Raw genomic sequence first — 23,874 nt, forward strand, 5'->3', positions numbered from 1 at the left:
CTCCTGATCGTAAACACATCTGCAGCTTAGCTTTCTATTTTTTTTTTTTTTTTCCTTAAAACTTTTAGATAAAGGATTAGAAAAATCTCCAAAGACAAAAAGTGGACGTAACTCTATCGCTGCCGACTGGGGACAGTGGAGGGCCTGGGCTGGTTCACATGATGAGTTGTCACATTGGGGTTGTTTAGTCTTCAGAAAGCTGAAGTCTCTAGTCAGTGCAACACTGGGGCACGAAACACATTTAGGGCTAATACTAGCAAGTTCCCATACCTTTCTCAGTCTTTTTCTTTTGCCGTAAAAGGTAAAATTCCACAATAATCTGAGATGACAAGGAGGCGGGGTCCCACTTCTTTTACAGATGGAGTAGGGAGGAAATGTGAGTTTGCCTCAAGACCAGAGTAGAATCCATGCAGTCTGACTCCCAGCCACACAGTGGAGGTGAGGGTGGGCGTGGAGGGATCAGTGAGTCCATGAGGGACACCTCATGCAGAGGAGGACTAACAAGTTTGGTTGGGAATTTTATTTTTTAAATCATAGTTATGTTCTGGTCCTAACATTTTGTTTTGGGTGCTATTCAATCCCTTTATCTGTAGGAATGCCATTTCACTGTGGTTAGAGATGCTTTCAGGGAGCGCTTCGTGACTAAGTTACATCCCAGACCGAAAAATTTTGGGAGTTTTGAGAAGAAAGCTAAGATCTTCTGTGCCAGGAAGGACTGCCTCCATGACTGGGGAATTCACGTGAGGTACAAGGCATTCGAGATTCCAGTTATAAAGATCGAAAGTTTTGTTGTGGAAGATGTTGTGACTAGAGCTCAGACACTGTATGCAAAGTGGAAGGACTTTAATTTTGAGAAGATCCCATTTGATGCTGCAGAATTGTACAATCACGCTCAAGACCTCAATCTGCAGGGAATGGATGGCCTTGAATGAAGAAGAAGTTAGACCTGTGGGTAAATGATGGGTCTCTCTGTACTATGGTCAAGTTATTTTTCCTATGGCTTGTACGATACTGAGTATTTATCACTCAACTTCTATTTCGTTTTCAGCAGTTTGTACTGATATTGTATCATGTCTGTCAAGCACAAGTGAGTGGATTAGAGCACGCAATTCTTTGTTGGCCAGGAGAGCTTGGGAAAAATGAATAAGCCTTAACTTGTTGCCATCCTTCCTTTCAGAACCCACTGCACCCATAGCCACTCAGTACACACTGGGATCAATGAATGAGTGAATGGAATGTTGAAAGGTTTTCCATGCTTCCCTTTCCTTAACCCACTATGCTGAAGCTGAAACTCCAATACTTTGGCCACCTGATGCGAAGAACTGACTCATTGGAAAAGATACTGATGCTGGGAAAGATTGAAGGCAGGAGGAGAAGGCGACGGCAAAGGATGAGATGGTTGGATGGCATTACCGACTCCATGGACATGAGTTTGCGTAAACTCTGGGAGTTGGTAATGGACAGGGAGGCCTGGCGTGCTGCAGTCCATGGGGTCGCAACGACTCAAACACAACTGAGCGACTGAACTGACTAACCTACTATAAACTGACTTTTGCCCTTAACGATCCACTGAAATTACCTTTGTCAAGGTCATCAGTGACTCTGGTTGTCAGATCCATTGGGCACTTCTTAGTCCTTCTGTTTGATCTTTTAGCTGTTTTTGCCCTGTTGAATACTTCTTTCTTGGAACTCCGTCTTGGCCACTAGCTCTTCTAACTCTTCCCCAGTCTTTTCTATGGGCTTCTTTTTCTGAGCCCTCACATGTTGGCAATTCCAAAGGTTCAATGTATATACACATCCATAGGCATCAGAGTCACATATACTTGTATTCTCTGTGTGGCATCTATTATTAAAACTCAGTGGTGGACTTTTTTTTTTTTTTTTTTTTGGCTCTTTGACCTTTCTCCTTTAAAGTTTAGTTCTTTTTCTTCTTTTTTAAATTTTTAAATTAATTTTTATTGGAACGTAGTTGCTCTGAAGTGTTAGTTTTTTTGCTGTGGAGCACAGTGAATAGTTTCACATATACACAGAGCCCATTCAGGTCACCACAGGTTACTGAGCAGAGTTCTGTGTGCTGAAGAGGGTGTTCTCAGCAGTGGACAACGACTAGTAATGGGGACATGGAAGTGATACAGTCATCCTTGCAAAGTTGATTTCTGTTGTTTTAGTTTATTGGATATCTTGCCCAATTAATTTTTTTCTTAATCTGTGCCACTGTTCCCTTCGATTGATCATCTCAAGCCATTTTCTAATAATAGTTGATGGTCAACATTTGGACTGTGTTCTCAGGTAGGTCCCTTGTATGATCCTGAAGGGGCAGTTTAATTTGGCTGTCCATTCTGTTTAAAAAATTAGAATGTGTGCAAAGGTATCCTGTGCTGTTTAACAGGGTTTACTGATGCTCGGGAGTTTAGTTTGGTGTGTTCCAGACACAGAGACACCTGAGTTTTGCTGTCTCCACCCCAGGCCAAGGTATTGTATGTTCAGCTCAGGGTAGGCTCTGTAGCAATTTAAAGCAAATTCCTAAACATATGAGCTGTTTGTAATACACTAGGATCGTCAGCGGCTTAAACAAACTTATAAACATCATAAAATGTTAATACGCTCAATATAAGGGATCACAGAAGTTTTCAAATAGCACCTATTTATATCTGAAGGCTATTTGGTGTCCAAGAGACCACTCAGACTACCCAGATCAATCCTGGAGATCAGTCGGGTGACGCACTACAACCACCTCATCCTGGTTTTGATCTGATGACTGGTTTTGCAGGCTGAGTCAGAGAACTTGCTATTTATGTAACTATTCCTTGGCTTAATTTTCTTCATCTGCAAAAGAAGCATAATGCATACCTGTAAGGATTAATGGAGAGTTTTTAACTGAAATAACATATGAGAAGTCCGTGATTATACATAGTAGTTGCTTGATCATGGTTACTATTAGACATATTCTTAGTAAGACATAAAAAAAAAAATGAGTTATTTAAGCCGACTTACTTGCTGATTTTTATTCATTTTCCATTTGTATTTTATAAGAGTATTAAGGTTCTGCTCACCAGTTTTAATGTGGGCTTTTTTCCCCACACCAGCAAGCAATTTATCAACTGGGTGTCTTACCATTCAACTCAGTTCTGACATTCTCTGCCTGGAGATGGCGTCAGAGTCCTACAGGTTAAGAACTCAGTCCTATAAGACTGCCTGCCTCCTCCCTACAAATTGTTACTACCTGTGCTTCTGACCAATTGCCAAAAAAGGTCCATCTGGTCAAAGCTATGGTTTTTCCAGTAGTCATGTATGGATGTGAGGGTTAGACTGTAAAGAAAGTTGGACACCAAAGAACTGATGCTTTTGAACTGTGGTGTTGCAGAAGACTCTTGAGAGTCCCTTGGACTGCAAGGAGATCAAACCAGTCCATCCTACAGGAAATCAGTCCTGAATAATCATTGGAATGACTGATGCTGAAGCTGAAACTCCAAACTTTGGCCACCTAATGTGAAGAACTGACTCATTTGAAAAGACCCTGATGCTGGGAAAGATTGAAGATGGGAGGAGAAGGGGATGACAGAGGATGAGATGGTTGGATGGCATCACCGACTTGATGGACATCAGTTTGAGTAAACTCCGGGAGTTGTTGATGGACAGGGAGGCTTTGCGTGCTGCAGTCCATGGGGTTTCAAAGAATTAGACGCAACTGAGTGACTGAACTGAACTTGAACTGACCAATTGAATAGGGATGAAAGTTACAGCAACCTCTTCTGTGGCCTTAATTTGCCAGAGACTCACAGGACTCAGAGATTATTGGTTTATTGTAAAAGGAAATAACTCAGTGTAGGGACCGTTCCTATAAATTAGCCAAGATGGCAATGGTCAGGCTCTCTTGCCCCACGACTTTTTGCTGTCACCCCATGTTTTGTAAATAATGACTTTGCATGGTTATGTAACAGCTGAGATCACTTATAGAACTGCGCATGCATGTCATGATGTACTCGCGTGGCTATGGGCCGCTTTTTGTTCTGTAAAGCTATGTAAGCCCCACCTGAAAAGCCCTTTGAGGGGAGTAAGAATTGTATTGAATTGGGTTGCGTAGTTGCTACTACTGTGCCAGCCATTAGAGAATAAAGCATGTCTGCCTTCCCACAGTGAGTAAAGTGTCTGCAGTTCCTTCCCAGGTGGCTCAGTGGTAAAGAATCCACCCGCAATGCAGGAGATGTGGGTTTGACCCCTGGATCGGGAAAAGCCCTTTGAGGAGGAAATGGCAACCCACTCCAGTATTCTTGCTGGAAAACCCCATGGACAGAGGAGCCTGGTGGGCTACAGTCCATAGGGTCCCAAAGAGTCAGACACGATTGAAACGACTTAGCATGCATGTTCACAGTTCCTATGGCTCCTCGCATCTTCTTCCAGCGTCCCTGCTCATGCCTTGTCTTCCCTGGGTTCAGTGAACAGTGAGATACAGCAAGACAGTTGGCGTAGTCAGGAGGATACAGCGAGACAGGAACAGCCGGATGAAAGAGATGCATAGGGTAAGATATGCGGAAAGGGTTCAGAATTTCCATGTCTTCTCTGAATCTCTATGTGTTCATACACCTGGAAGCTCTTTGAACCCTGTTCTTTGGGTTTTATGAAGGCTTCATTATGGAAGCATGATTGATTAAGTCATTGGCCATTGGTAACTTGTTTAACTTCCAGCCCCTCTCACCTCCCCTGAGGGCAAGGGATGAGACTGAAAGTTCTAACCCTCTGATCATGTGATTGTTTTCCCCATCCTTAAGTGTTAGCTGCTTAGTGGTATCTGACTCTTTGCGACCCCATGAACTGTAGCCTACCAGGTCCTTCCGTCCATGGGATTCTCTAGGCAAGAATACTGGAGTGGGATGCCATTCCGTTCTCCAGGGGGTCTTCCCGACCTTGGTCTCCTGCACTGCAGGCAGATTCTGAGCCACCAGGAATGCCCACCCTTCCTTAGGTGTGGTCCAAAGGTCAGTCATTAACATAACCAAGACACCTTTGTTGCTGTCATCACTTATGAAATTCCAAGGGTTTAAGGAGGAGCCTGGGGCTACAGTCCATGGGGCTGCAATGGACTGGACTGAGCGACACACCCAGCAGATTTTCAGTGCTGGAAAATCTGCTGGAAATCTAAATAATTCAGTTTCGATGAAGGTGAGTAGCCTTCCTTCTCGACAGCCAACCGAAGAATGCAGACAAAAGCTGAAACAAGAAAAACTTAGCATTTCCTTGTTTCACTGTAGCCTGAAGTCAAGCCCTTGCAGGTATAGAGCATGGAACAGAGTAGGGCATCTGGTTGATACTTGTTGAAGGAAAGAAAACAGTGGTAAGGATTTAAGAATTTCATACTCTTGACTGATGCCCAAATGGTCACTGGATTTCTAGATCAAAGGCTGCGTTTCAGAACCAACTGGGAGTCTTTCTTGGGCACATGCCTAGCCCCCTTAGAACATCCTGGCGGGGTGTGTCTAGCCATGTGTAGCTTTTGAAGTTCCTCAGGTGGTTCTGCTATAATCTGATACAACCACTCTTGTTAACTGTGTTCCCCGCCAGGCTGACCTTGGGATATTTCCCCTGAAAAGTCACTTTCAGTCTAATGCCTGATTGTGTCACAAAGCCAGCAAACTGACTCCAACCCTTGAAACTGATATTATTATTTGAATCTAAAAACAAAGAAGCCAGCAGGTCAGAGTTTGCTCAAGTGTGACTTGTGGAACGTGGTGCTGTGCGATGCTCTAAAGAAAGCAGTTCTGTGGGCAAATAGGCTTCTATGTTGCCTGTTACCCACTCTCCCCTCAAATGAATGATTTCGCAGCACACACTGCCATTGTGTGTCCTTGTGTCAGTTCTGCAGTGATAAGGCCCATGTAACCCACTGGTTCCCAAATACACAGGCCCTAGACCCCCTGTACTCATGGGACGTTATCAACATCCTATAGAACCACCACAGTAGCAGATACGCATAAGCCCTGCTGCTGACCAGATGACTGGAGCCAAATTAGAGTATTAATTTCAGGATCATACCAGTATCTCTGTTTTATGATATTATATCGGAAAACTGTAAATTCCACTCAGCAAATCTGTATTTAATATGAAATCTCACTCAACAAATCTATATTTAAAATGTAGACCTCAGTTTTGAGGATATAAATTATTAAAACTGTTAAATATCGACTATAATTATATAGTCTTTGTACAGGTAAACAAAAACTACTTGGATGTTAAATTCTGTTTGTATTCGGGACATTTAACAGCTTCCAAAGAAGGCAGCCCGTGGAGCTTGGGTTCCTGTTTTTCAGAAGCAGCTCTCATGGCTCTGTCACACTGTCCTAACTCAACCCCTAAAGGCCAGCTGTGCCCAGAATAAGGTTCTTCGTTTAGGTGACTAGGAAACTCCAAGTATTTTTGGCCTAGGGGACACTGGGATCTAAGATCACAAGCTTAACTGTTATCCCAGAGCTGTCAGTGGCACATGGACTGGCCCAGAGTGAGGCCATCACAAATGGAAATGAATTGAAAGGAGCCGAGTCTGATTCGCTAGATCCAATCTTATGCCTGTGGCAATGGCCACCTCGGTTCTTGAGCCATTTTTTTTTGTTTCTTTAGGCAGTTTGAATTGTGCTTCTAACACTGTAGCTAAAAGTCCTGTCTAATTTATCCTTCTCGTAGATCACTTTCCACCTACATGAGCTGTTCCATTGCCAAAGACACATATGCTTATTTGCTGCAAGAAAAATGTTCGTCTGCGGACTCACTGGGCACCAGGAACACTTGTTTGCCTAGGAGAGATCAGGCACATACGAATTTAGAAAACAGTAGGAACAAGGGAGATGGGAACCCTATAGACAGGGAGGGGCTGGGCCCAGCAAGAGCAGCAAGCTTCTCACCTGGAGAGTAAGCACCCAGTGCCTTCATGAGAAACCAGGTGAAAGGGGTTTATTTGTTCAGCCTGGTTGAGAGCAAGGATGGGACACTGGCCCAAGACACTTTATTAATGAACACGATAGAGGGTGTTTGGAAGGGAGAGGAGGGAAATTCAGAGGTGAAGGGACCCCCATTCCAGAAGTCATAGCTGCAAGAATGTCTCCCTATAAGCACCGAGGGTGGGGCGCCAGGCTGCTCCATGTTCGGCACTGGAGGTCTGAGGGGTGGATGTGTTTTTTCAGCCCTTCTTAGTGTTTTTATGCTAGTGAAGAAGGAGTTCCGTGTGCTGAAGAGCATGTTCTCAGTAGTGGACAACGACTAGTAATGGGGACATGGAAGTGATACAGTCATCCTTGCAAAGTTGATTTCTGTCGTTTTAGTTTATTGGATATCTTGCCCAATTAATTTTTTTCTTAATCTGTGCCACTGTTCCCTTCGATTGATCATCTCAAGCCATTTTCTAGTAATAGTTTATGGTCAACATTTGGACTGTGTTCTCAGGTAGGTCCCTTGGACGATCCTGAAGGGGCAGTTTAATTTGGCTGTCCATTCTGTTTAAAAAATTAGAATGCATGCAATGGTATCCTGCGCCATTTAACAGGGTATGCTGATGCTTGGGAGTTTAGTTTGGTGTGTTCCAGACACAGAGACACCTGAGTTTTGCTGTCTCCACCCCAGGCCAAGGTATTGTATGTTCAGCTCAGGGTAGGCTCTGTAGCAATTTAAAGCAAATTCCTAAACATATGAGCTGTTTGTAATACACTAGGATCGTCAGCGGCTTAAACAAACTTATAAACATCATAAAATGTTAATACGCTCAATATAAGGGATCACAGAAGTTTTCAAATAGCACCTATTTATATCTGAAGGCTATTTGGTGTCCAAGAGACCACTCAGACTACCCAGATCAATCCTGGAGATCAGTCGGGTGACGCACTACAACCACCTCATCCTGGTTTTGATCTGATGACTGGTTTTGCAGGCTGAGTCAGAGAACTTGCTATTTATGTAACTATTCCTTGGCTTAATTTTCTTCATCTGCAAAAGAAGCATAATGCATACCTGTAAGGATTAATGGAGAGTTTTTAACTGAAATAACATATGAGAAGTCCGTGATTATACATAGTAGTTGCTTGATCATGGTTACTATTAGACATATTCTTAGTAAGACATAAAAAAAAAAATGAGTTATTTAAGCCGACTTACTTGCTGATTTTTATTCATTTTCCATTTGTATTTTATAAGAGTATTAAGGTTCTGCTCACCAGTTTTAATGTGGGCTTTTTTCCCCACACCAGCAAGCAATTTATCAACTGGGTGTCTTACCATTCAACTCAGTTCTGACATTCTCTGCCTGGAGATGGCGTCAGAGTCCTACAGGTTAAGAACTCAGTCCTATAAGACTGCCTGCCTCCTCCCTACAAATTGTTACTACCTGTGCTTCTGACCAATTGCCAAAAAAGGTCCATCTGGTCAAAGCTATGGTTTTTCCAGTAGTCATGTATGGATGTGAGGGTTAGACTGTAAAGAAAGTTGGACACCAAAGAACTGATGCTTTTGAACTGTGGTGTTGCAGAAGACTCTTGAGAGTCCCTTGGACTGCAAGGAGATCAAACCAGTCCATCCTACAGGAAATCAGTCCTGAATAATCATTGGAATGACTGATGCTGAAGCTGAAACTCCAAACTTTGGCCACCTAATGTGAAGAACTGACTCATTTGAAAAGACCCTGATGCTGGGAAAGATTGAAGATGGGAGGAGAAGGGGATGACAGAGGATGAGATGGTTGGATGGCATCACCGACTTGATGGACATCAGTTTGAGTAAACTCCGGGAGTTGTTGATGGACAGGGAGGCTTTGCGTGCTGCAGTCCATGGGGTTTCAAAGAATTAGACGCAACTGAGTGACTGAACTGAACTTGAACTGACCAATTGAATAGGGATGAAAGTTACAGCAACCTCTTCTGTGGCCTTAATTTGCCAGAGACTCACAGGACTCAGAGATTATTGGTTTATTGTAAAAGGAAATAACTCAGTGTAGGGACCGTTCCTATAAATTAGCCAAGATGGCAATGGTCAGGCTCTCTTGCCCCACGACTTTTTGCTGTCACCCCATGTTTTGTAAATAATGACTTTGCATGGTTATGTAACAGCTGAGATCACTTATAGAACTGCGCATGCATGTCATGATGTACTCGCGTGGCTATGGGCCGCTTTTTGTTCTGTAAAGCTATGTAAGCCCCACCTGAAAAGCCCTTTGAGGGGAGTAAGAATTGTATTGAATTGGGTTGCGTAGTTGCTACTACTGTGCCAGCCATTAGAGAATAAAGCATGTCTGCCTTCCCACAGTGAGTAAAGTGTCTGCAGTTCCTTCCCAGGTGGCTCAGTGGTAAAGAATCCACCCGCAATGCAGGAGATGTGGGTTTGACCCCTGGATCGGGAAAAGCCCTTTGAGGAGGAAATGGCAACCCACTCCAGTATTCTTGCTGGAAAACCCCATGGACAGAGGAGCCTGGTGGGCTACAGTCCATAGGGTCCCAAAGAGTCAGACACGATTGAAACGACTTAGCATGCATGTTCACAGTTCCTATGGCTCCTCGCATCTTCTTCCAGCGTCCCTGCTCATGCCTTGTCTTCCCTGGGTTCAGTGAACAGTGAGATACAGCAAGACAGTTGGCGTAGTCAGGAGGATACAGCGAGACAGGAACAGCCGGATGAAAGAGATGCATAGGGTAAGATATGCGGAAAGGGTTCAGAATTTCCATGTCTTCTCTGAATCTCTATGTGTTCATACACCTGGAAGCTCTTTGAACCCTGTTCTTTGGGTTTTATGAAGGCTTCATTATGGAAGCATGATTGATTAAGTCATTGGCCATTGGTAACTTGTTTAACTTCCAGCCCCTCTCACCTCCCCTGAGGGCAAGGGATGAGACTGAAAGTTCTAACCCTCTGATCATGTGATTGTTTTCCCCATCCTTAAGTGTTAGCTGCTTAGTGGTATCTGACTCTTTGCGACCCCATGAACTGTAGCCTACCAGGTCCTTCCGTCCATGGGATTCTCTAGGCAAGAATACTGGAGTGGGATGCCATTCCGTTCTCCAGGGGGTCTTCCCGACCTTGGTCTCCTGCACTGCAGGCAGATTCTGAGCCACCAGGAATGCCCACCCTTCCTTAGGTGTGGTCCAAAGGTCAGTCATTAACATAACCAAGACACCTTTGTTGCTGTCATCACTTATGAAATTCCAAGGGTTTAAGGAGGAGCCTGGGGCTACAGTCCATGGGGCTGCAATGGACTGGACTGAGCGACACACCCAGCAGATTTTCAGTGCTGGAAAATCTGCTGGAAATCTAAATAATTCAGTTTCGATGAAGGTGAGTAGCCTTCCTTCTCGACAGCCAACCGAAGAATGCAGACAAAAGCTGAAACAAGAAAAACTTAGCATTTCCTTGTTTCACTGTAGCCTGAAGTCAAGCCCTTGCAGGTATAGAGCATGGAACAGAGTAGGGCATCTGGTTGATACTTGTTGAAGGAAAGAAAACAGTGGTAAGGATTTAAGAATTTCATACTCTTGACTGATGCCCAAATGGTCACTGGATTTCTAGATCAAAGGCTGCGTTTCAGAACCAACTGGGAGTCTTTCTTGGGCACATGCCTAGCCCCCTTAGAACATCCTGGCGGGGTGTGTCTAGCCATGTGTAGCTTTTGAAGTTCCTCAGGTGGTTCTGCTATAATCTGATACAACCACTCTTGTTAACTGTGTTCCCCGCCAGGCTGACCTTGGGATATTTCCCCTGAAAAGTCACTTTCAGTCTAATGCCTGATTGTGTCACAAAGCCAGCAAACTGACTCCAACCCTTGAAACTGATATTATTATTTGAATCTAAAAACAAAGAAGCCAGCAGGTCAGAGTTTGCTCAAGTGTGACTTGTGGAACGTGGTGCTGTGCGATGCTCTAAAGAAAGCAGTTCTGTGGGCAAATAGGCTTCTATGTTGCCTGTTACCCACTCTCCCCTCAAATGAATGATTTCGCAGCACACACTGCCATTGTGTGTCCTTGTGTCAGTTCTGCAGTGATAAGGCCCATGTAACCCACTGGTTCCCAAATACACAGGCCCTAGACCCCCTGTACTCATGGGACGTTATCAACATCCTATAGAACCACCACAGTAGCAGATACGCATAAGCCCTGCTGCTGACCAGATGACTGGAGCCAAATTAGAGTATTAATTTCAGGATCATACCAGTATCTCTGTTTTATGATATTATATCGGAAAACTGTAAATTCCACTCAGCAAATCTGTATTTAATATGAAATCTCACTCAACAAATCTATATTTAAAATGTAGACCTCAGTTTTGAGGATGTAAATTATTAAAACTGTTAAATATCGACTATAATTATATAGTCTTTGTACAGGTAAACAAAAACTACTTGGATGTTAAATTCTGTTTGTATTCGGGACATTTAACAGCTTCCAAAGAAGGCAGCCCGTGGAGCTTGGGTTCCTGTTTTTCAGAAGCAGCTCTCATGGCTCTGTCACACTGTCCTAACTCAACCCCTAAAGGCCAGCTGTGCCCAGAATAAGGTTCTTCGTTTAGGTGACTAGGAAACTCCAAGTATTTTTGGCCTAGGGGACACTGGGATCTAAGATCACAAGCTTAACTGTTATCCCAGAGCTGTCAGTGGCACATGGACTGGCCCAGAGTGAGGCCATCACAAATGGAAATGAATTGAAAGGAGCCGAGTCTGATTCGCTAGATCCAATCTTATGCCTGTGGCAATGGCCACCTCGGTTCTTGAGCCATTTTTTTTTGTTTCTTTAGGCAGTTTGAATTGTGCTTCTAACACTGTAGCTAAAAGTCCTGTCTAATTTATCCTTCTCGTAGATCACTTTCCACCTACATGAGCTGTTCCATTGCCAAAGACACATATGCTTATTTGCTGCAAGAAAAATGTTCGTCTGCGGACTCACTGGGCACCAGGAACACTTGTTTGCCTAGGAGAGATCAGGCACATACGAATTTAGAAAACAGTAGGAACAAGGGAGATGGGAACCCTATAGACAGGGAGGGGCTGGGCCCAGCAAGAGCAGCAAGCTTCTCACCTGGAGAGTAAGCACCCAGTGCCTTCATGAGAAACCAGGTGAAAGGGGTTTATTTGTTCAGCCTGGTTGAGAGCAAGGATGGGACACTGGCCCAAGACACTTTATTAATGAACACGATAGAGGGTGTTTGGAAGGGAGAGGAGGGAAATTCAGAGGTGAAGGGACCCCCATTCCAGAAGTCATAGCTGCAAGAATGTCTCCCTATAAGCACCGAGGGTGGGGCGCCAGGCTGCTCCATGTTCGGCACTGGAGGTCTGAGGGGTGGATGTGTTTTTTCAGCCCTTCTTAGTGTTTTTATGCTAGTGAAGAAGGAATTCATATGGCCTGGACTCCACCTAAGGCCTGTCCATGTTGATCGTGCTGGGTCGCCTCTTCAGTGGATTCTGAACTCTCTGCTTAGTGCCTGTGGGAATGACAATGGAAGGATAAGACCCCCTCCGGAAAGGGGAACCTTGAAGATCATATCCAGGTTACTCATCACCTAAGAGAAAACAGACACGAATCACCCCTGCCTCCGGACAGTATCTATCGGAAAGTAACCACAGGCTTATCGGTTATTAATAGGTTGGAATGTAACCGCGGGCTTATTGATTATTAACTATTTGAACACATAACATGTGAATGATGGGGTTATTGTGATTATATTTAGCCTTCCTTTGTAAGCCTCAAGGAATTTGGGGTGGTGGGTTCAGACACGTACACATGGGGTATAAAAGATTTTCACAAATGCTGGTCGGGGTCCTTGGCTAAGAGGAGACTCTGCCTTGGGCCCGCCGGTGTAATAAACTGAACTCCACTATCTGCATTGTCCTTCTGAGTGAGTTTGTTTCCCGGAAAGCGTGGCTATAACACTGATTTTAATATGTGGGTCACAGGGTTTTATTGTACAACAGGGTTCTGTCTGTGATTTTTATTCATGAACAGAAGCTAGATCCCAGGATCTCAGAGGCAAGGATGCTCAGGAACCTGCCTTGTCCAATTATCTGGGGGGGGGGGAGCTGGGGGTTAGGATTTGATCCTGGGTGTTGTGGCGCTAGTGGTAAAGATTCTGCCTGCCAATGCAGGAGAACAAGAGACGTGGGTTCGATCGCTGGGTCGGGAAGATCCCCCAGAGGAGGAAATGGCAACCCACTCTGGTATTCTTGCTTGGAGAATTCCATGGACAGAGGACTCTGGGGGGCTACAGACCATGGAGTTGCACAGTCAGACATGGCTGAGTCAGCAGATAAGCCCAAGTTCTGTTGACTAGCCCACAGACCCGAGTGCTGAAAGCTGAGGGTTAAAACTCACTAGAGGGAGATTAATTTGTAAGGTATAAGGTGCCCTGTTATGAACGGAACGGGTGCCCCCTCCACCCCAAATTCCTATATTGAAGTCCAGCCCCCACTGTGGTGCTGTGGAGGTGGGACCTCTAGGGTAAGTTTAAATAAAGGTCACGAGAACCGGGCCCTCGTAAGAAGAGACCGCAGGGAGAGTGTCCGTTCATCCATCATCTGTGCACAGGCGCTGAGGGAAGGCCGCGCGAGGACACGGGCGGTGGCGGCTGGCTGCAAGCCAGGATGAGAGCTCGCACCAGAAAATGAGCTCGCCGCAATCTCAACCTCGGACATCTATCCTCCAGAACTGTGAGAGAATAAATTTCTGACGTTTGAGCCACTCAGTCTGTGACATTTCATCATGGCAGCTGGAGCAGACTACGACATGTGCCCTGAAATGACCTCAGTGGTGAAAAGGAGCAGGTAACCCAGCTGAAGATTAAAAAAAAACTATGGTCCGTTCACCAAGCTACATCGTCATGGCTCCCAGGCTATTCCTACCATCTCGTATGCTCCTAAAGGGGGTTCAACACAGCCATTTAACCTGCATATTACTGACGTGGTTACAGAAAAGAACTCGAGGGACTTACCTGGCGGTCCAGTGGCTAAAGACTCCGTGCTCCCAGTGCGGGGTGCCTGGGTTCAATTCCTGGTCAGGGAACTAGATCTCACATGCCACAACTAAAGAGTCCTCATGTTAAAACTAAGACCTGGCACTGCCAAATAAATATATTTTTGGAAAACAAACAAACAAAACTCGAAGATCACTCAGACTTCAGGAACCTGCAGTCTGAAATTTGCTCTGCTCTAAATATCACAAAACGAGGGCCACGCCTGCAGCAGAATTCAATACCAAAGTCAAAAAGTTTTCCTTGAAAATAGATTTAATCTTATTCAAATTAGAAATGTTCTGCATATCTCTCCAAAACCACCTCCAAAGTTCTCCTCATGATACATGAAAAGTTTTCTAGGGAAACTTTATGAAACTACTGAAAGACATCTCCATATTTCCTCAGTGTGGATCTGTCAAAAAGTACACAAGTGAAAAGTTTGAATGAGCCGTTCCCGAGGTGCCTGGGTCATTCACTCTGGAGGAATCGGCGGGGTGGAGGGACTACGGTCACCACGTGCGAACACGTCCCCTCCGCCTTGTCAGTTACACTGGCAGAGCACACAGAGGCAACGGACTCTCAAGGGGGACGTTTCATGGAGCAGAGGGCAACGGACAGGAGCCAGAAACTGGGCAGGAGCTCAACATTAGCGGCTAAGAGTGAAAAATCAACATTCAGTGATCAGTGACCTTAAAGGGTTCAACTCTCCCTTCTTGGCACAAGTGACAGTCCCACCATTCTAAGCTCCCAAATTCTAGAACAAGATAAAAAGATTAACAAAAATAGCGCATGTAGAAACTGCTGATTCTGTGTGCAGAGGATCCACACTGGGACCTCAGGGCGCCCTGGGCAGGCAGCACCCCTGCGTGGAGGCGAGGGTCAGGGGAGGAGGCCAGGGGCAAAGAGGCTGCCAACCCGGGGCCTGCGGGCTGTGCTTCCTCCTGCCGCCGGGCCGCTGGGCCGCCCATCTCCAAGGAGACCAGGGCCTACTTGGTCATCTTGCGGATCATGTAGTTGAGGATGCCCCCGTTATGGAAATAAGTGAGCTCCACGTCGGTGTCAAACCTCATGACAGCCTGGAAGGTCTTCCCGGTGTCCAGCTGGGAGGACGGAGGAGCAGAGAAGAACAGATGAGGGAGGAGACGAGCCAGCCCTCAGACTGCCCTCCAAGTGCAGTCCATGCCCCGGCAGCACCCAGCACCCGAGCAGGTGCCGGCCGGCCCCAGCCCAGACCCGCTGAGCAGGAAGCTGTGCTTTACTTAACAACATGCCCCATGTACTGATCTACAAGGTAAAGGCCCGCAGAGCACCTGTGATGGAAGTGAGAGACCCTGAGAATTAGAAACAGCCTCTCGGTGCAGCAGTTACTTGCGATGTTTGGAATATTTTCGAAGCCTTCACCAGGGACGGCCCGGGGAAGGAAGTGTTGGCAGCCAGCAGGCGCTTCATTAAGGCTGTCCCCTGGGCGCTGGCCCAGATGCTCACTCTAGGACGCGGCTCAGCAGCTCAAGCTGCCTGGGCGGCTAGATCACCCTGGGACCACGGTGCCTCACCTCATCCTCGCCTTACCCAGGGCTCAGCTGTCGTTTTCACCTCAGTGCTAATGAAAGCCACGGCCTGGGGTCAGTGTGTCTGTTCACATTTTTATAATAAAAAGCTGCTTTAAATGCCCCATTCCTGAGCTTTTCATCACTATTCTCCCAATATAGGAGACATGAGTTCGATCCCTGGGTGGGGAACTAAGATCGTGCATGACCTGCAGCATGACCAAATTAAAAAAAAAAAAGACTGATGACAAACATGGGGTCCCTTTAGCTGGACCTGGCATGGAAGGGCACTGACTTACCTTGATCTGGACTTTCATTCGTGGTTTCAGGGTTTCTGGAATGCTGATAGTGTATCGTTCACGCCCGGTGAGTCCCAGGGTGTCTGCATTCTCCCCAGGGAGGTACTCGAGAGGGATCACCCCCATCCCGACCAAGTTACTTCGGTGAATGCGCTCGTAACTCTCCGCTAGGACAGCTCTGATTCCCTGAAGAACGAAGACTGTAAGTAGCTTGGACACAGTTTTTCTTTAGACACACAGACACTTAACAACAGGATTCTTAGGTCAAAACTCTTTTCCTGCCCAAATTCTCCTTAAGTACCAATTAGTCCTTTACATAAAATGTTGCCATTATATATAGCACAGTAGCTAACCGACTGCCTCCACTGTATAAGCAGCAGGTAGGCAATGCAATGAACTCTCCCCTTCTACCTCCACCAACTCTGGATGGAGACACTGTTACTGTGCCCTCACCCTGGGAGTCAGTGGTCTGTCTGATATTTGAACCCACAAAGTCTAACCACACACTCAGTTTGTGATACAAACTCCCACCGTATCTGGAAACCACACTACAAAGAAACACAAAGAAAATTCATTTTGCCCTTTGAATTTTGGTATTATTGTAGGTTGTATTAGCAGACACAGAAGATTTAATCAAAACACAACTTTCAGAACATAGTACAGAGAAAGGAATTGATCACCTGCTGTGTGCTGCTTTTATACCTCCTGTTTCAAGGATCAAATTGCACTGAATGTAATCTTGATATAAAGCTTCCTATAAAGCACATTTTATTGGTAACCTATAACTGACAATATACAGCAATGATCAGTAAACCAGGATACCTGATTAACTAGAACACCCAAATCTCAAATATTAGTTAACTGTAATATAATATTAAGATACCAGTAAAAGCTCTCAACATACTTTCAGATCCCCTGAATCAGGGTCACTCAGGAAGCTTGTTAAAAATGTAGATTCTTAGGTACTTACAACCCCAGATCTACTGTATCAGAATCTCTTGCAGGAAGCATGGGTGGGAGAGGATGGGATACTTTTAAGTCTGGAGAACCATGGCTAGACAGAGGTGTTCTAAGGTTCTGCTGATATTACAGTCACCAGGAGAGGCTTTTAAAATCCAAAGTCCAGGCCTTTCATCATACCAACCAAACCAGAACGTCTGGGAATGAGATCCAGGCATAGGTATTTTTTAAATCACAAAGTGTTTCCAAGTTTAAAAGCACAGGTTTAAAAGAGCAGATTCTTTAGGGCAGTTGGTATTTTGTGTAGATTTATGTACATATGTACTGCGTATTTATTCGGGGGGAAGGGGCAATGGTTGTAAACACAGGTTATTCACGCCCCAAGCTCTGTGAGGAGGGCTGTGCGGAGCGGCAGGTCACGCTGCCTGGCCTCTCTTTCTGTGGACAACGTGGCTGAGGCTGGCCAGCTACAGAAGGAAGTGTGCACGGCTGTCTGGGCAGACAGAACTCAGGGCTGTTCTGTAGAGAAGCTGACACTACAGAGTCGGGACCCTAAAAGACGGCTGTTCCCTTGCTCTTTGTATACCCGCTGCTCTCCTGCTCGGGCTTCGCCTCCGCCCTACTCACCCGAACGTGCTTGTCCTTTGCTCCTTTGGCCAGGATGGCCCCACCTGTTAGTTCATTAGAGGGAAACATTTACCCTCTGACGGCCGTTAACTTGAGGGGCTGTGAGGGACATGCCCCAGCCCTGGTTTCCCTGGTAACTACAGCCAACCTGATGTCAACCCCCGCTCTAATAAATGGGAGGAGCCGCCGCCTCCTCCCCGGGGTGAAGACTACCGCGTGTGCCGCCTGCGGTCAGCCGCACCCCACGATGCTTCAGATGTGTAAGAGCCTCCCTCTGCGAAACCACTGATGCCTCTCTCGCCGGGGCCAGGCTCTTTCTTTGGCCCTGTGGCTGGTGCAGCCCACCCAGACTCTAGAGAGCCCTTCTGAGCCGGGACTCGCCCATCCACAGACCTTCCTGTCCCCCCCAGCACCTCCCCCCACGCCCCGACTGTTCCTGCCTCAATGCTGTTGTCAGCGCCCGGCTCCCTTCCTAAAATCCTTCCTTTTGTAGTTTCTTAGGTTCTTTTCAGCAGTTTCTAGAAAGCGCAGGCCTTCGACAAATTACCAACTAATAACATATCTTTTGTCCACACCCCCACCCACTGCAAACTGATGGGACTTAAAAGGGGGGGGGGGGGGTGTGTGATTAAAACCTGGGCGTCTGGAGCGCTGTCTGCCAGACAGCCATATATTTTTTACAGCACATGTGGATATCAACTGACTTGTGCAACGTCTGCCAAGTGCATTGATTTGCTCAAGCCACCGTTATTTAAACTGGTATCAGCTAAGCTATTCTACCCCACCCTGAAGACTGAAGCCAGGCACCACAAGTGGCAGTGCTTTCAGGGCCAGCGAAGGGGCCAGACGGAAAGACTCCCTGTGGGGCCCCTCCCACAGGGACAACTTCCGGGTCAAGCCCTGAAATGGCGGAAGGTTCTGAAGAGCTGTCTGTCTGCACACTGAGAGGGCTTCCTTTTCTACTGAGCCTGTACGCAGACCCTTCACTGGCAGTGAAAAGCAGCTGTACAAAGTGCATTCCCTGAGTTTATTCAAAGCTCAGGCTCCTGGGCTTCCCTTGTGGCTTAGCGGGTAAAGTATCTACCTGCAATGTGGAAGACCTGGATTTGATCCCTGGGTTGGGAAGATCCCCTGGAGAAGGGAAAGGCTATCCACTCCAGCATTCTTGCCTGGAGAATTCCATGGACTGTATAGTTCATGTTTGCAAAGAGTCAGACATGACTGACTTTCGGGCTCCTGACTTTTGAGCCCAGCATTCACTTTCGGGCTCCTGATGTTTTCTCTTCTGTGAACCTAACAGACGAGACAGTAGCAGCACTGTCCTCACATTGAACTAGGACAAGGGCCTTAAATAAGCTTCAGGTGCTAACCCGAGAACATTAAGAAAATCATGAAACTTTCCCCATTAAAAAAAAAAAAAAAAGACATACATTCCACACTTCTGGATGTAATTTCATGGACTTCAAGATCCTCCCCTCAACGGTCGTACGGACACACCCAAAGATCCATGGCTCCCAGGGTAGCGACACTTGATGGAGGGGAACCCGCTGACTCCACATTTCTTCACTCAGTGAGGGAAGCCCGGATCACGAAGCAGGAGGCGAGGAAACAGCCCACGCTTCCCCGAGCTTGCCTTGCTCTCCCACAGCATCTTGTTGGAAAGCAAACCAACGGACATTCCTTCCGCCTCCCTCCCAGCTTCCCTTCTGGCGCGGGGGGCAGCTCCCTGCAGCGCCGTCTCTGCGTGCTACTCACCAGGAGGAAAGGGCCCTTGGCGGCCCAGTCTCGGGAGCTGCCCGAGCCGTACTCCTTGCCGGCCAGGACGATGAGGGGGAGGCCCGCCTGCTGGTACCGCTCAGCGGCGTCGAACACATCAAGCTGAGGAGGAGAGGAGGGAGGTTTTACCGACAGAGTAAAGGCAAGCATGTAGACGGAGGCCAGTGAGTCCTGAGGGGACATGGAGGAGTGTCTGCAGTCGGCCAAGTCAGTGTAAAGTCAAGGGCAAACTCAGCCAACCAGTTGCCTGGTCTACAAATTTCCAGTTAATGCTACTACATCTATTAATACTACTTCTTTTCTTCTTCTTTTAAGTCGCTCAGTCATGTCCGACTCTTTGAGACCTCATGGACTGTAGACTAGGAGGTTCCTCTGTCCATGGGATTCTCCAGGTACTTACCTCTATCAAATTGAATTTTATACTGTTAAGTGAAATGCCTTATTGTCCTAATTTTAGAAAAACATTAAAATCCTAGGGCATCAGGGGAAAAAGGAAATTAGATCATTTTTTTTTTAAAACTCTTCCATTGATTAAAATATCTTAAAGCAAAAGCAGAGAATCCCACCTAAATCTGGGATTTGATTTTGTACCAGAGGCTTGGTGATGGTCAGTTGTAAAGGGTGGCCAAACACACACAAAAAGGTCACGATGTGTTTGGAAATTAAAAAAATGCAGACTTTTATTCATCACCCTTCTACATGGAGGTCAAGGTAACAATAGTAGAAACACTGATGAAGCACCAATCAATAAAGGACAAGAAAGCGTTAAGGAATCTGTTAGTATATGTGAGAAACGGCTTTAACAAATAGATTCATTTGTTTCTCATAGGAACTCTGAACATTCTGCTGAGCTGAGGCTTCACAAAGACAGGTGATATCATTGATGGTGAGTAATGAAACTTTTTTTTTTTGTCGCTACTTAAGTCAGAAAATAAGATCCCTCCAAAGAGGGAGTGTTTGATTTGAAAGGAGCTCTAGAAAGGTATATAATCAAACTCTCAAGTAGGCTTTCACAGATTACTACTGTGGTGAAAGGATGGAGACTGTGGTTAATGTCCCATGGCACTGCCTAAATCTAGATAGGATTCTGTCTGTCTTCAGCTGAAGAGAACTCACAAATATAGAAACTGTTGGGGAAAAAAAAAAAAAAAGAGTAAAAGCCTGCTGTGTCTAACCAAAAACCCTGGATGCTTTCAAAGACCAGAAAAGAAACAACCTACCCGATACTTTCAGAGGTATCGGTTACTAGTTTGGATATTAAGAATGTGGGAGTGTGTGTTTTAAAGTGCTTTCAAAACGACCACAGAGCTGACAATCCCACGGCAGAGTGGGTTGTGGAACCCAGATGTGCGGACTCAGCAGGTTTGAATTCCGGGCTCCTGGCTTTTCTCTTGTGTGCGTCAAACCGAGAGTAGCAGGCAGCTTATAGAGTACTGGCTCCCTGCACGTGCCCTCTCTTCTAAAGGAAGCATAAAAGTTAGTGGTTTCTTCTGATATCTCACCTCTGGATTCCTAAGTATTTAATTGGTCAGCTCATTTCTCTTTATTATCCATTAAATTCTTAGAGGATTTAGTTCTTTCCACTACCACTCTTGTAGGGCCCTCCCTCTCCCCAACCTCTCCTCTCCAGGGCCTTCTAATATCACTGTCATACCTTTTCTGGCCGTATGTTTTAAGTATGTACATGCTATTTACAGCGGAGCCACATAATGGACTCAGATTTCCTTTTCTTGGCAATTAAAAAAAATTTCTTTTCCCACTGGAAATAATAAATCTGTATGCATTTGTGCGCACGCTCACCTGTTTGTGTCCCTACCCATTAACTCCCAAATATACTACCTAAAGTATTGATACAAATCTTTTCTGAAGACATTCATATCTATCAGGCGATTTACTTTAAAAATCTTTTTCACAGGGGGTCACTCCTGACGCCCTCATTCCTGTGTGGACCGCTGACTCTCTGAGATGTGTTCACGTGACGGAGGAGTCTTCCTTCCCCAGCATCGTGGCGATTCCCTGCATTTCCTTTTCCTGGATCCTACATCTTCCCCTATATTTGGTTTATTCTCTCATTTTGGTGGAATACAATTACCAAGTAGCTTTCTGAGACTGGGACTGACAGATTATTTTTAAAGCTTTTGAATATCTGAATGTGTTGTTACTTTACTCTCACTTGGCTGGTAGTATGAGGGATACACATTTTAGGGTGCCAACAATTTTCCTTAGTCTAAGTCTCCTGGGTTGCCTTGAGGGCATCTGATCCCCAGAAGAGTGCTCTCTGGGGATCTCCCCTCTCTGAAGTTTCTAGATCTTCTCCTTACCTCTGCTGTTCTTACTTTCAAGGTGATGTGACTGGGAGTGAGTAGTACTCACGTGGCTGGGTGTGTGCAGTGGACCTTTCGATCTGGAATCTCAGATTTTGCACTTGAAGAATTTCTTGTGTTAACTCTTTAACAATTTCCTCTCAGATTTAATCTGTTCTTTTTAGCATGTTTATTCAGTCAGATGCTGGTCCTCCTCGGTTCAGGCTTTGATATTCTTACATTTCCTAATTTCCCCTTTGTCTTTCTACCTTCTGGAAGATTTTCTCAACTTTTCCTGTGAAATTTTTTAGGGACTGTTTTTTTTTTTTTTTTTTTAAGAGCTCCTTCTTGTCTTCTGATTACACCAACAGAAAATCATCTCTTATCACTCTGACGAAACAATTGTTTTTCTTAGTTTTCTTCTACTCTGTGCCTTATCTGTTTTTCTCTTTATTCCTCCGTTTCTTGTCTAGGTCTGTCTTTCAAGTTCAAGACCTGACTCCAATGTCTCTTCATCTCTGATGCTGTCTCCTTATTTAAGCTGAGGCACTAACCATCTGACTAGGAGTTCTGTGCATGGTAGGGCTGTCAATGAGGGGTCCCACCATGACAGTTGGTATCCCGGAGGCCCTCAAAGTCTATTAACTACAAGTCCCTCCTTTGTCTCTTGTGGATTTTACCATTCATCTGTATCTTTTTCACTTAATAGTCTACTGTCCCCACTAGTCACTGAACAAATATGTCCTAGGCACTCACTCTGTGCTGGATGGCTTCGCAGGTGGTGCACTGGTAAAGAATCCGCCTGCCAATGCAGGAGACATAAGAGATGTGGGTTTGACCCCTCGGTTGAGAAGGTGCCCTGGAGTAGGAAATGGCAACCCACTCCAGTACTCTTGCCTGAGAAATCCCATGGACAGAGGAGCCTGGCAGGGTACAGTCCATGGGGTGGCAGAGTTGACTGAGTGACTGCCGCGCGCGTGCCACCCAGGGTTAACCTCACAACCTTAAAAAGGAGATGTTATTTCTACTTTGCAAGTAAGAAAAGTGAGGCTCAGAGAGGTAGATAGATCGCTGAAAAAGGCTCCACAGCTGGTCTGAGGTGGAGCTGGGACTTGAACCCAGGCTTGTCTGGCTTCAAGGGCAGGCTTCCCCACGTCTCCCCATGCCTGCCCTCTGTGAAGAGACAATTTCAGCTCTAATAAACCAACTCCACGTGGTTCCCATTAGGACCCAAGCAGGCCTGCCCAGTCCTCTATATTCTTCCTTCCCTAATGGTATGATTAAGTAAATGTTACTGAAGTCATAAAACAGCACTTCTTAGTAAATATCCTCCACCTTAACCTGGAATTTCCCCTTCAAGTATTCTGAACTGATGAAACCTCAGTCGGAGGCTTTTTAAGCTCAACTCCTAAGAAACAAGATTTAGTTAAAGCATGAAGCAGAAATCTCTAAGCAGGAAAAGGCCTTCCAGTTTAAACGGACTCTTCTTTAGGGATGACCTCTACATATATGGAACACTTGGCAGAAGGGATTATGTAAAGCAAGAGGTAGGATGAAGTGTGGAAAAAAAATAAGACCAAAGGGAAAGGGACAAGGTAAGCATTGAACCACCCAGAGCCTGAGAAATGCTGGCTTCTAGAGGAAGCGCAAGACACCATACTCACAATTTCACCAGAAGGCAGATGGATAGTCTGTGGTGCCTGCTTGTTCAAGAATTTGTTTAATAAGCGGATGTTGGCGAATGTCCCCCGCGCCATGATGGCATCATTCCCTCGGCGGGAGCCGTAGGAGTTGAATTCTCGAGGAGTCAGGCTGATAACGAAAGTAGGAGAGAAGCTGGTTTAGGGAACTGAGAGATTAAACCTGGCTTACACCATGAAAGGGGGAAAAAATTACAAACCTAGTATTTCTGTGAGTCTACTAAGTATTGTTCTCCAAGACAGAAAAATGTTTCCATAGCTTCGACTGAGGGCCCATTGAGAGGTAGCAGGTGCGATGGTGAATCTATAACCTCCTAGCATCAACCTAGAGTCTTATAAATCTGGGTAGAGCAATCGGGAGGAACTTGAATCAGAGTATTTTATTTATTCAGTAGGGTAGCCTATAAAGCTTCATTAAAGATAAAATGTTAAAAGTGGGTGGAAAAAAAAAAAAGGAAGCAAAGGGAATACACCGGGTACATCAGTTTGGTGGAGCCGAGAGTGGGGGACACACAAAAAACATTCTGCAAATGAAACAGAATGGGTTCACATTTGTCTGGGAACTCGATGCAATTAAAACCCACGTAACTGGCAACATGACTTAGTATTGTTGTAAGATCAAAAACAGGGCAGGGACGAAGGAGCAGAACAAGAACTTTCAAATTTTTATCTCTATGAATGGAAATGTGTTACACCTCTA

The 23,874-nt window shown here is 45.6% G+C and overlaps 2 protein-coding genes across 6 annotated transcripts in view; one reads left to right on the top strand and one right to left on the bottom strand.

Annotated features, from left to right (window-relative positions):
* The window catches only part of LOC133048877 (antiviral innate immune response receptor RIG-I-like), an 81,308-nt gene extending 72,032 nt beyond the window's left edge, over nt 1–9,276 (top strand). For 2 of the 5 annotated variants that reach the window (XM_061132752.1, XM_061132748.1), the window contains exon 18: nt 594–9,276. In XM_061132752.1, the coding sequence (XP_060988735.1) occupies nt 594–932 (339 nt within the window). In that variant the 3' untranslated portion in view covers nt 933–9,276. The remainder of the gene's footprint in view (nt 1–593) is intronic. The other 3 variants (XM_061132749.1, XM_061132750.1, XM_061132751.1) reach the window with 3 other exon arrangements.
* A 4,941-nt stretch (nt 9,277–14,217) lies between these two features.
* LOC133048571 (cytoplasmic aconitate hydratase-like) lies at nt 14,218–23,295 on the bottom strand. Its single transcript, XM_061132298.1, has 4 exons — nt 23,139–23,295; nt 19,151–19,273; nt 15,809–15,994; nt 14,218–15,062 (listed from the first exon to the last, which is right to left on the bottom strand). The coding sequence occupies exons 1-4, from the start codon at nt 23,229–23,231 to the stop codon at nt 14,949–14,951; spliced, it is 516 nt and encodes a 171-aa protein (XP_060988281.1). The 5' UTR covers nt 23,232–23,295; the 3' UTR covers nt 14,218–14,948.
* Nucleotides 23,296–23,874: the final 579 nt, after the last annotated feature.

The sequence above is a fragment of the Dama dama genome, chromosome 29, assembly GCF_033118175.1.
Source record: "Dama dama isolate Ldn47 chromosome 29, ASM3311817v1, whole genome shotgun sequence".
In the NCBI taxonomy this organism is placed as follows: domain Eukaryota; kingdom Metazoa; phylum Chordata; class Mammalia; order Artiodactyla; family Cervidae; genus Dama; species Dama dama.

Bases quoted from the DNA above. Each gene is read 5' to 3' on its own strand.
- LOC133048571 (XM_061132298.1), bottom strand. From the start codon at position 23,231: ATGGCGCGGGGGACATTCGCCAACATCCGCTTATTAAACAAATTCTTG. The intron at 15,995-19,150 runs GTGAGTAGCACG...TTCGTTCTTCAG, and splicing joins CCAAGGGCCCTTTCCTCCTG to GGAATCAGAGCTGTCCTAGC. The intron at 15,063-15,808 runs GTAAGTCAGTGC...CCGTCCTCCCAG, and splicing joins GAATGAAAGTCCAGATCAAG to CTGGACACCGGGAAGACCTT.